Source organism: Dipteris shenzhenensis, chromosome 25 (genome assembly GCF_047967505.1).
Source record: "Dipteris shenzhenensis isolate YYH24624 ecotype China chromosome 25, Dip_SZ_1.0, whole genome shotgun sequence".
NCBI lineage: Eukaryota > Viridiplantae > Streptophyta > Polypodiopsida > Gleicheniales > Dipteridaceae > Dipteris > Dipteris shenzhenensis.
In genome coordinates this window covers 34029473-34042504 of record NC_141620.1, presented here as the reverse complement: position 1 = coordinate 34042504, position 13032 = coordinate 34029473, and the positions used below count along the sequence as shown (strand labels likewise).

General features: G+C 43.0%; 1 protein-coding gene across 1 annotated transcript in view; it reads left to right on the top strand.

Moving 5' to 3' along the window:
- LOC147885784 (uncharacterized) overlaps positions 1–13032 on the top strand; it is a 123071-nt gene that overhangs the window by 48174 nt on the left and 61865 nt on the right. Inside the window, exons 11-15 of the mRNA XM_087396069.1 lie at positions 282–349; positions 480–548; positions 675–752; positions 879–974; positions 3746–3816. Coding sequence (XP_087252195.1) covers positions 282–349; positions 480–548; positions 675–752; positions 879–974; positions 3746–3816 — 382 coding nt within the window. The remainder of the gene's footprint in view (positions 1–281; positions 350–479; positions 549–674; positions 753–878; positions 975–3745; positions 3817–13032) is intronic.

The following is a 13032-nucleotide window of genomic DNA, read 5'->3' as shown; positions in this document are numbered from 1 at the left end:
CATCGTCGTCCCCCCCCCCCGCCGCCCTGTGTCTGCAAGAGAGGTCACATGGGTGTGCATGTTTGCATGTACCTGTATGTTTGCATATGAACATCGGTGTGGAGATACAAATGCATGTTTGTGATTGTGTGCAATGATTTCCAGGCACGTGTATGGTTATGTGAAATGCATCATGACAAATCTGGTCTGATCAAGTGTGCAGATGTGCTCAATGTACTTGGCTTCCTCTTTATTAATTTACTTGAATTTCTCTCTCCTGTTTTCTGTTTTCTTTGCGTCAGATGACCCAGAGGTGGCTTCTCGACAAAATCATCGTTCTTTCTTAAAAGAGCAAGTCATTTTCAAGGAGGTAAATTAGGTGGATTGATAACCCTCAGAAAACACCCTGCTTCCTCGAATTAGTTCTTGCTTCCAAAATATCTAGCCTAGTGCTTTCTGCTTGGCCACATGTTTCTCAGTTTTTCCAGTTTTGTGTATAGGCAGTACGAATTCAAGATTCAGCGATATTAGCAAAGATACATCAAACATACAGAATTGGATATATAAAGGTATGAATGTGTTCGGAAGGAGGCCAGTATTAGTACTTATACTGAATCTTTGAATACAACATACTCTAGGGAATTTTAAGGAGGTAGTAATGTTGTGTTTCTTCAATATGTTTTTAATTATTGCAGGATGTGATTTTGCCAAATGTGTTAGACAATACTACATTTGCAAGCATCAATGCAATGATCCTTGCAAACAACGTAGCAGTAAGTCACTACGGTGTTACTGGTTGAAGTTCTGGATAACTGTCATTGATACATAATGTTTGCTGAGACCTGTGTAAGTGATGTTAATTGTATTTCCTGAAATTGGGTTTGGACCGATTTTTGCAGGTTGTTTCTGCACTTCAAGAGGACAGCACATTCATAAAGAATTTGTTTGTGGAATTGAAGTCATCCAATTTGTCTGAGCAGGCGAAAAAGGATCTAGTGAGTATCTTTGCTTTAGTTTTCATGTGGTTTGCACTTCCAGGAAGCGATTGTCCCTAATCAATACTTAGTTTTACAAACCTGGATAGCTACTTTTCCAATTTCCAGAAAAGTGTCTTCGCTTTGTTCTTGTCAGAGAATAGAGAGCTGCTTGCCGTAGCGAACTCCCGCAGCAGAATACTGTCCCCAAGATCACTCAATAGTAACATATACATCACTCGGTGTGCCACAAATGCATAAGGAAATACAACAACATATCTGATAAGTGCACAGCAAATAGAAAAGCCGAAAAATGGATATAAACAATGTTCCAAAGTGGACCTTGGAATCTCTGGAATGATTTCTTGCACCTTCAACTTCTGTTTCTGTCAGCCCGTGTTAGTTTCATATCTAGAATGACCATCTTGAGCAGGAATCTGACCATGCTGCTCCACTGCTTGACTATGCAATATCTACACTTCTAGAAAGGTAGAAAACACAGCTCAAGGATCCTACAATCAGGATTTCACCAACAGAGAATATGCCTTAGGAACAAAGCATAAGGAGGAGAGCTAGCAGCTCACCACCCAGCCATGGATTCTAGATACAAGAAGCACCCCCAAGCACAAGAAGGAGAGCTAGCAGTTCAGCAAGCAGCCATAGGTTCTAGATATGAGAAGCGCCCCCAAGCCTAGGGTCTAGTCCGCCCATGGGAGATAGTTCCCCTAGCAGGGAGACACCTGCATCCCATATCGCAGGATCTCACAACCAGAAGCTGAACTTGAAATATTCCCACCAGGTCTAGGCCCTGGTAGGGTACACCTCCCATGGGACGCACCCCAAACAACCCGTAAGGGTTGGAGCTAGCAGATCACCTCCCTGCCATATGCTCATTACGTTGAGCCACACCATAGTTGAGACCAGAGCTAGCATGGATGAGGTTTACATCCCGCAGATTCAGCTAGCCTGCTAAGGGCTTGGCTGGATAGAGCTACCCTATGAATGGTATGGTTAATCTAGGCATGGCTGAGCTAAACAGGGCCAAGCGTGGCCCCCAAGTAAAGCAAGCTACTTTGGGCATGCATGCTAAAGTAAAGGCTCACTAGGGCCTGGCCTAAAAATATGGGCCAGGGGCTTAATGTCAGGGGACCCGAGGAGTGCTCTCCATTGGACATAGACCTACTGGCGTGGGAGCAGCAGCAGACGAAAGGGCATGTGGTATGTACGTATCTCTGGACCTCAAGGCTGGCTGGCCCTCCGTAGTGGTAGACCTCATGCTCAAGGCTATTCCTAACCCCAAGTTAGGCCATACTCTTAACATTAAATCTCATCCAAGATCTTGGGTTAGTCTGGCCTTCGCTTTGGTTATGGACGTAACAGCACTATTCCCAAGGCCTTCAGGTCTATTCTTGGGAGAGTATGCTGCCCAAGAATCCAAAACAAGAGTTTGCAGCCTGTATTTATAAGCCAGCTATAATTAGCAAATAACCCTAAATAAGGGGTATGCTATAGATAATACAACCTTGCTTTTCTAGGATAGGCGCACTCTTAAGGTTCCACCGGTAGCTCTAGTCCATCTTTGGGTTGTGGCCAATCCCCGGTTAGACTTACACTCATATCCTTAGATGAGAACGGATCTTAGATACGTCCGGTCCTAACCAAGAGCCTTGCTCTCACGGGCTAGACGAATATTCCTTAGCCTTGATAGTTAATACCTTGGGTAATACCTATTACACCTAGGCCAATATGTAACCTAAGCTAGGTACAAGCTAACTCTGGTTGCTCTGAATGTATCATTATTCCCCCTGTTAACAGAGGATTGATGTCCTCCAGAAATCAAGGTAGGAATTCAACCACGAAGAGACATCAAGATATACTTGATCCAGGCTTTCACAAGAAGCACATTACCTGTGCGATAGTCTCCCCTTGAGTGTAGGTTCACAAATGTCATAAATTATAATGTCCCTGGAATAATATTCACTGCCCATGTGGAAGCCTTCTATTCTGCCCGCATGGTAGCCACAGCACCTCAGTTTGGTGCTGCCTGTGCAGAACCCTATCCCTCTTTCCACATTGAGATCTGCCCACATAGCATCCTGTGCATATGCCCATGTGACAGCTCTCTTCATCGCTGATCCTCTTCGGTTGGGGGCCTCACATGTGTGGAGATGACCACTAAATCCCAACAGTTCTAGCATGCCACCTGTCATGTTCCTAAAAGACTTTAAGCCATTTTCAAAGTCTGGATCAATAACTTAATTGCTTCCCTTGTATTGGAAGAGTTGATCACCTAGCTCATATTTAACCTTCTTTTGCTGCCATCAAATTAAGATCTCAGGATACACATGTAGAGTTTATGTGCATTTTTCGTTGAATAAGAGCGTTGAACAATCAGTAAAAATAATGGTATCCTGTTTCTTCTTGTTTTGAAGATTTCCTCTATGTTGAATCTCCATTGCTTAGGTTTTATGTGCTCCCATTCTCCTCTACTATTCCTTAAAATTATCTTAGTATGAATGCTTGCTTTCTGGCCCGTGAAGTTTTATGATCTCCTGCCCTGAATTATTTGAGGACTATATGGTTTTGACTGAGAGTAACCTATATGCTTTTCTTGTTGATCTGTATGTCTATGGCTTGAATCTTGTGACTTTCTTTTTTTTGTGGGCGGGGGGGGGGAGGGGCAAGAGCATGCTTTTGACCCTCCCATTTTTTGTCTCATTGCTGCTATCTTAATGTCTAAATGTGTTTCATGTCATATTGGTATTCTAACAGAGACAATTTAATATTGACAGGTCAATTTCCTACAGGAGTTTTGCAGTCGGTGCAAAAGTCTGCAGCTCTCTCAGCGCATGCAGCTCTTCAGGTTATCTGAAATTTCCTCTGGTTTATTGGTGCTGGCTATTCTACTTTTCAACTGTTGTTGTTAAGTCTTGCTCATCCAGTTTAGCCTTATATTTTACATAAAAGAGCGAATCGCGATATATTCCATTCAAAACAAATCATACAACAGGTGGGAGAGAAAGTACTCTATCCCTAGCCTCAACAATGTGGCAAAAAAGCCATGGTGGTGGTCTAAAATGCCACGACATCCCAAGAGGGGTCAAATGAAAAAACAATGAGCAGTCCCATGTCCTCATGAAAGATATAAGTCTCCCACGAGCTGCCAAAGATATAAGCCTTATATTTTAAGTTAAAGGCATTCCAATTGGGAGGTATGAGAGGCTTGTTACAAACTTGAGAGCTGAAGATGCTCTTGTAGTAATTTGTATTTTTGTGTGGCAAATGATGCTGATTTGGCACATCTATCATCTTGAAGCAGATCCTACAGGCTAAAACCTCGTCTGTTTGTAAAGCAGTTTTATATTTGTTGAATAAACCAAAGAGAGTTGGAGAGAGGGGACAGACGTTCTGATATTGTTTGGGCGTGGCTTCCCTAAACTTCTTGAGGTCTGTGCAGCTGGTCAATCCTTCCCATTGTTTTTTGTGGGGTACTTGGTACTTGAAGTCCACAAGACAACAGTAAATGGCTTTCCTCTTGTTCTTGACTCTCTGTGTTGCGGCTCATATTGTGACCTGACAGTCTGTTGTTGAATGCTTGGGCCTGCTTTTTTTCTTTGGATTTTCTCCTCAAGTACAGTACCATTACAAATTTGTCATTAAACTGCTCAACATGATCACTCTGTAATTGCTTGCTACCTTATTGTCTCCTCCTTTGTGGTCCGATCGATACAGTTCTGTTTACACTCTGTGGGAAATCCCTCTTGTAAAGCTTAGTCAAGAGCCTTCCCAGTTGGTATTTTTTTCAACCCCGTCTCCACATCTTTTTCTGTGATAATACCATCTGTGGCCTTGATGGTTGAACTTTTCTTCCCTTCTTTCTTGTAGAGGTCCTTGACAAACTTTAGCATTTGTTCCCATGCTGCTTTCCCTAAATGTGACTTATCTTTGCGTAGCTTTTGGAAGAACTTTCCACTGCCCAAAAGGCGCTTGAATAAAGAGAGCTGCGCGCCGAATCAGAATCAGAGAGGAGTACTTTCATGTGTATGTTGGGTGTTGGAAGCAATGGAAGCTCAAAAATGGAAGCACAATGGAGAAAAACGAGATGCTGTAATAGATTGCTGCAAATCTGAAGTGTGGAGGCTCAAGGGAGAGCCAACATAACAAAACCCTAGGGCTATCTGCCCTAACTGGACTTAGTGTCCTAACTGGCCTAGATGGTACATAAACTAACTGTACCAATAGTCCTAACTGAATATAACTAGGCCTACAAGGCTCATACCAAGGTATTAGCGGCATTTATGGATAGCCCATGAGATAGCCTACAAACCCCCCTCCATGGTATGGGCTGAAGTATCCTGGACATGGCTTAGGATACCTAAATATCTAGTGTCATGGTTGCACGTGTTCGTCCCGTAGGATATAGCAACCTATGACTGTACATAATACAACAGATCAAGTTACAAAAGGTACTAAGTTTAAAGCTTGCCGAAAAGCCTCAAACTTAGGTCGAGGTAGAGCCTTCGTAAAAAGATCTGCCAAGTTGTCTTCAGTGGGAACATAAGACAACTCAATATCACTTGCTGATAATCGCTCTGTGACATAGTGATAGTGAACCTCAATGTGCTTTGTGCGAGCAGGGAAAACTGGATTAGCCAAAGCACTCTTACTATCAGTGAAGATGACGGTAGAGCAGTCTAACATGCACAAAGATCTGCAAGTAGCTTCCGAAGCCAAACACACTCCACTGTAGCTGTAAAAGCCGCTTTGTACTCAGCTTCACAGCTAGAAGTAGCAACTGTACTCTGCTTCTTGCTGAACCAAGAAACACATGAAGTACCAAGCATAAAATAGTTGCCAGTATGTGACACACGAGTGTCAAAACAACCAGCCCAATCACTATCAGTGAACCCATGCATGACAAGTGAAGTATCAGCCCCATAAAGAAGGCCTAAATGCTGAGTGCCTGAAAGATATCTGAAAACACGCTTCACGGCATGCCAATGGTGCATAGATGGGATGTGCATATATCTGCTCAATTGTGAGACAGCATATTGTAGATCAGGTCTCGTATGGCATAGGTAAATCAAACAACTGCCTGCTGATAAAGAGTGACATCACATGTACCGCTGCCATCCTCAGAAGAGAAGTGAAAACTAGTCTCTAATGGTGTGGATACTGGCTTGCAATCCTCAAACTGAAAACGCTGCAATGTACTTGGATTGTGACATTAAAATTTCCCCCTCATTGTTAGCAAAATGAATGCCCAGATAGTAGTGCAGAAGACCAAGATTAGACATAGCAGATGTCTGCTGCAAATCAACTTTAAAATCTTCAATTTGCTGAGCATGTTCCCAGTTACAAGCATGTCATCCACATAAAGGACTAAAATAAGCAAATCTGTCCCACGCTCACATATGTAAAGGGTAGTCTCTGTAGGGCTGTTCTGAAAGCCAAGTGTGAGCAAATGAGAAGGAATTCTCGAATACCAAGCCCAAGGTGCTTGGTTCAATCCATAGAGGGCCTTTTTCAAGCGGCATACCTTGCTTTCAGAAGCTTCAACCTCAAAGCCAGGAGGTTGGGAAACATAGATCTCTTTTTGCAAATGCCCATGAAGGAAAGCTGTCTTAATATCAAGCTGATCTTGGAAGTGGGAGCAAAAGTCTCCTCAGTTAATGCCATGCTGCTAAGCATAGCCCTTTGCAACAAGACGGGCGTTGTAATGGCCCACTAAACCATCAGCTTTCCGATTGATCTTGTAAACCCACTTAGTTCCAATGGCATTCTTGCCATAAGGCAAATCGCACAACTCCCAAGTGTCATTGTGATGGATGGATTCAGCTTGCATGGCCTTCATCCAACAATCATTCTGAAAGGCATCTTGATGACATAATGGCTCTTCATTGCATGCTGTAGCTGTTAGAATTATTGTTATAATTTAGCAGTGACCAATGTAATGTAATAAGTAGGTTAGGGGCGCTTTTCCCTCATTTTAGAGGTTTTTTTCCCTAACCACAGTTAGTTCACTAACTACGGTTAGTGAAGGATAAGGTTTTGTCACTTAGACAAAACCTATCCCACTCTTCAGTTGTATCACACTCTTCTATTGCAACTATTGCTTTCAGCTCTCACTCTCCTACTCTCTTGCTCTCTTGCTCACACACTCTACTCTCTCTCCCTTAGTACTCACATTTGGTATCAGAGCAGCAAGATCTTGCTCTTAGCTTCCTTGCCCGCAAGCTTACTGCCCAGCTACCCTGCTCCTTGCTCGTCGTTCGTACAGCCCGTCGCCGTACTGTCGTACAGTTCCGTCGTACACATGCTATTCGTACCATCAGCGCCAGCCCGTACAGCTCGTCGTCATCAGTATCTGCTCCTTGCGTTGCTGTCCGTACAACTCGTATGGACTGTTTCGTACAGTCATACCCGTTTCGTACATCTGCCGTACCCGTTTCGTACAGCCGTCGTACAAGAATCCGTACATCCGTACAAAGAGCTTCGTACAAGTCGATGTACACAGTCCGTACATTGTACGGATTTCGTACTGACAGTTCCGTACTGTCAGTTCCGTACAATCTGAGGAGACCGTACTTTTTGCAGATTTTTTCTTTGCAGGTGGACTCTGGAAGGTGTTTCGTGATAGGCATTTGCGCACAGAGCCATTGTTTGGCTAAGATCTTGCAAGAATTTGAGGCATTTTGTATTTGGGGATAGACTTTGCATTTGTTGCAGAGAATTGCAAAAATTTGCGGCTTTTGCAATCACACTGCAATTTTGTAGTGAAATTTGGGGCTTTTGCAGGTAGAGTGTAATTTGTGCAACATTTGGGGCTTTCAGACCATTTGCCCTCTTTTGTATGCAATTTCCCACAAGAAATGGGGGCTTTTGCATTTGGGTTGCAATTTTGCAAGTTTCAGTTCACACTACCTTTCTGTAAGTGTTTTGAAGCACTTTTGGCAGGTTTTGGGAGAGATTGGATGCTTTGGCAGATTTCTGACAAAGACATTACAGAGATTTGAGTTGCATTTTCAGCCAGTGTTTGGCTGTATTTTTTTTGGGAATTGTGCACTCCATTCCCAGCAAGGGAATTCAGATTTGCATTTGCTGTATTTTCTTTCTCAGACATGGCCTAGCAAAATCAGAATGATTTCCAGTCCAGTGGTCTCTCACAAGAGGATAAGCTGGATGGTACCAACTACTCCCTCTGGAGTTTTATGGTACGCAACATTCTGATTTCCCGTAATTTGTGGGACTATGTAAATGGGGATGAGATCCGGCCAGCAAATGTGGCACCTAATACCCCTCCCCAGCAAGGAGGAGGCAGAGGTCGTGCACAGGGTACAGCTGCAGGACAAGTTATTGGTGCAGCTATAGCTACTACTCCAGAGCAAAAGAGATGGGATTCACGTGATGCTTTAGCTTTGTGGTGTATTTCTCTTTCAGTGAAAAGATTCATCATTCCGCATATCCGGTCATGTAAGACCTCAAAGGCAGCATGGGATATTTTGGAGAGCATGTATGCAGCTCGGAATGATGCCAGGGTGTATTTTTTGAAAAGAGAATTGTCTGATACACATATGGAAGAGGGTGACTCCATGTCAGTGCACCTCACAAAGCTACAGGATTTACGAGAGCAATTGCTGAATATTGATGAGATCATTCCTGATTCAGAGATGATTACCACTACTCTGAATTCTCTTTTTGAGTCTTATCTCAGCTTTCATACCTCGCTAAATTTGTCATTGAGGGGGGGTGCAAATCCTCTCAATTTTCACGAGTTGATAGGACTTCTGTTGCAAGAAGAGCAGACCAGGAAAAACATGGCTTCACGAGCAGGTGAACATGCCATGCTTTCAAAATTCAAGCCTAAACGAAAGGGACAGGCAAAGACATCAGCAAATCAGCCTTCCAGTGGTTCAGGACAGCCTTCTCAAAAGGCTAAGGGTGATGCAGGTAAGCCCAAGAAGAAGGGTATATGTGATTACTGCAAAAAGCTAGGTCATTACATTGGAGAATGCAAGAAGAGGCTTGCAAAAGAAAAAAAAAACAGCTCCGGTATGGCTGTTTCAGATTCAGCTCCTCATGCATCTGACAATGAGGAAGCTACAGCCAACTTTGTGGAACACGACTATGCCTTCTTGTCTTGCATTTCAGACTCTCAGTTGGCTGATCTGGATATTACAGCCACTTGTAATGATGACTCTTATGCTTTTCTGACATGCAGTTACGATTCTTGCAAGGATGCATCAGCTTTCAGTGTCAATGAGCACTAAATACATGGTATTTTGATAGCGGTGCCTCAAAGCATATCACTTTCAGGAAGTGTCTTTTCACATCTCTGCATCCACCTCCCGTTGGTAAAAAGGTCAGGTGCCAACAACTCCTCCTATTCAGTTCGTGGTACAGTAGAAGTTGAACTTACAGCCATTGATGGCTCAACATTCACAGAGCTGGATTTCAAGTCATTTTTGAAGATGACAAGTGTGCAGTCCATGACAGAGAGAATGACTATGCCTTGAGATTGTCTGGCACTTTGTTACGTGGTCTTTTTCAGCTTGACCTGTATGAGAAAAGACCAGCATATGCTCTTGTAGTTTCCACTCCTACTGCTGCTATGCAGAATGCGGAGTTATGGCATGCCAGATATGGACACATGCATTATGGCAGCTTGATGACATTTCAAAAACATGCTATGGTTGATGCATTGCCTCCTCTTGAAACACCTCCTCCACATGCCTGTGAAGGGTGGATTCTTGGTAAAATGCACAGATTTCCTTTCAAGAAGGATGGATCAGTAAAAGCTGTTCGAAAATTACAGCTTGTTCATAGTGATGTCTGTGGTCCGATGAGGACTCCATCATTGGGTGGTCATCTTTACTTTGTCACTTTTATAGATGACTACTCCAACTACTCTTGGGTTTATGGGCTGAAACGCAAATTAGAAGTGTTTATGGTTTTCAAACACTTTGCAGCCATGGTTGAGAATGAATCAGGACTCAAGATACAGACATTAAGCAGAGATAGAGGAGGGGAGTATTTGTCTACAGATTTTGATGCATTTTTGAAAGACAAGGGCATTGCACATCAGATTACAGTGAGGCTAACCCCTCAGCAAAATGGCAAAGCTGAGAGGAAAAGTCGTACTCTTATGGAGATGGATAGATGCATGCTAAAAAGCAAAAAATTGCCTCACAAATTTTGGCTTGAAGGTCTCATGTGTGCCAATTATGTTTTGAATCGGGCTCCCACAAAAGCTCTGAAGACCAAGACTCCCTATGAAGTTTGGAAAGGGACAAAGCCTTCTGGGGATAATTTTCGTGTTTTTGGATGCCTTGCATATGCTCATGTGCCCGTTGAGTTTCGGCTTAAGTTGTCTGATAAGGCAATCAAATGCATTTTTGTTGGGCACGGTGCAGAGAGCAAGGGCTACCGTCTCTACATGCCTGTCACACGCAAGATCATTGTCAGTAGAGATGTTATTTTTCAGAAAATTCAGCTCACACTCAAGCTGAATTTGATATGCCTGCTTCTTCCGATGATGTCTTTGAGGGATTACTACCCATTGCCTTGGGTTCCCCTGCTGATATATTTGATGCAAATCACAATTTACAGATACCTCCACATGCTCCGATTCAGCCACAGGATGTCTTACCACCTCCACAAGCAGTGGAAGAGGTTGTTTAGCAAGAAATTGCTGATATACATGCAGCAAAAACAGTTCCAAATTGGTGGTTACAAACTCTCAGGGAGAGTAAAATTGATGCTCCATTACCTGGCAGAACTCGTAGTGCAGTAAGGCCTGGGGGGGGAGCTCTTTCAGTTGAATCAGCTTATGCAGGTACTCTTCTTGATGAGGAGGAGCCTGAGACATTTGAAGAAGCACATGATAATGTGCATTGGATGAATGCTATGCACGATGAATTGTAGTCCATTCAGAAAAATCAGACATGGGAAGTTGTGGATTTGCCACCAGGTAAACATGCGGTTTTCAAAGTCAAAAGAAAGCCAGATGGGTCCATTGATCGGTACAAGGCAAGGCTGGTTGCAAAAGGATATGCTCAGAAAAAGGGCATAGACTATGAGGAGACTTTTGCTCCTACATCCATAATGACAACCATTCGGTTAGTTATAGCCATGGCTGCAAATTTTGAATGGAATGTTCATTAGTTGGACATTAAAACAGCTTTCCTTAATGGAGACTTATTGGAAGAGGTTTATGTCAAACAACCTCCGGGCTTTAAAATTTCAGGAAATGCACTTCAGGTATGCAAGCTGAATAAAGCTTTGTATGGGCTGAAACAAGCCCCACGTGCATGGTATGCAAAGATTCATGCCTTTCTGACCAGCAAGGGGCTGCAGAATAGTCCAACTGAGAGCACCCTCTACATCAAGAAGGATGGGGGGGATATTTTAGTCATCATTCTTTATGTAGATGACTTATTGCTCACAGGGTCAAATGAGGATAATATTGCAGATTTTAAAGCTGAATTGCAGACCACTTTTGACTTGTCAGATTTGGGGCTGCTACACTTTTATTTGGGGATTGAGTTCACTCAAGAGAAAAGTGGCATCGTTATGTCTCAATCCAAGTATGTGCAGAAACTCTTGGACAGATTCAACATGCAGGATTGTAAGCCCATAGCTACTCCCATGGAGTCGGGGCTGAAGCTTACAATACATGATGCAGGTGAATCAATGGATGTCACACTCTATAGTCAGGCTGTTGGATGCATGGTTGTTAAGACGCTCGTGTCTTATGATAAGACACTTAAGACACTTAAGAGACGTGTCTTACCTTAAGACACCTTTAGACACTCATGCATTTTTTTTTTTGGTGGGTGGGGAGTAACAACACACATTGAGTTTGACTTAGCCATGCGATCATTGATGGTGACTATTGCAGTGGCAAAGAATCCTGTGTTTCATGCTCGCACGAAGCACATTGAGGTTCACTAGTACTACGTCAGAGAGAAGTTGCATGCAGGGGAGATCAGTATGGTCTATGTGTCAACACATGACAATGTTGTAGACATTTTCACCAAAGCACTTCCACGTGAAAAGTTTGAGGCATTTCGCAGTGCCCTGAAGTTATCTCCTTTTGGTGATTGATCATTTCCTTGTACATGACATTGGCACTGCAGGGGGGTGTTAGAATTATTGTTATAATTTAGCAGTGACCAATGTAATGTAATAAGTAGGCTAGGGGCACTTTTCCCTCATTTTAGAGGTTTTTTTCCTAACCACAGTTAGTTCACTAACTACGGTTAGTGAAGGATAAGGTTTTGTCACTTAGACAAAATCTATCCCACTCTTCAGTTGTATCACACTCTTCTATTGCAACTATTGCTTTCAGCTCTCACTCTCCTACTCTCTTGCTGTAAACTACTCGGTGCTTTCTATCAATTCAGACAACGGATTTTGCAGAGGGGTTTGAATGAACGATTGCGAGTTGCCAAACACATATACTTGAACTTAAGAGTTTGCAATTAAGCTGGAATTAAGACTTATACAGCTTAAACACAAAGTGACATCATTGGAAGTTGCAATATGATTGAGGGGCTAAGACGCCCCCCCCCCATCCCGGCTCACTTTATTCTTGAAAATGGAGATACAAGACCAAGGTGCAATGCACCTTCCAAACTGATGAACTCAGTGAAAGCCTAGGACCTAGATACAAGACTCAAGAGCATATGTGCAAGGTAGACAACAAAAAGGAGGACTCCAAGCTCAGGTTTCAACTCTTGGCTTGCCCAATCCACAAGGAAGAAGCCTGCAACAATCACCACTTACATCCAACATTAGAGGCAAGCACTAGTTTCTAGAAAGATAGTAGAAACAACATTAAATAGTGCTGTAAATGAGATAAAATTGACAATACAGGCTCCCTTCGTGACTTGACCCTTTTGTAGATGAAGTCCTTGATGCCTCTGAAGCTACCTTGGGTGAGGAGAGTGTGGAAAAGGGGCTGGAATGAGAACAGCTTAGAAAAACAGCCTGTAGGCTAGAGAGAGAAAGCCTTTATGGAGTGATAGCTGTAGAGAGAGAGTGCTAATGCTGATCCCAAGGGAGGGGATGTAAGAGA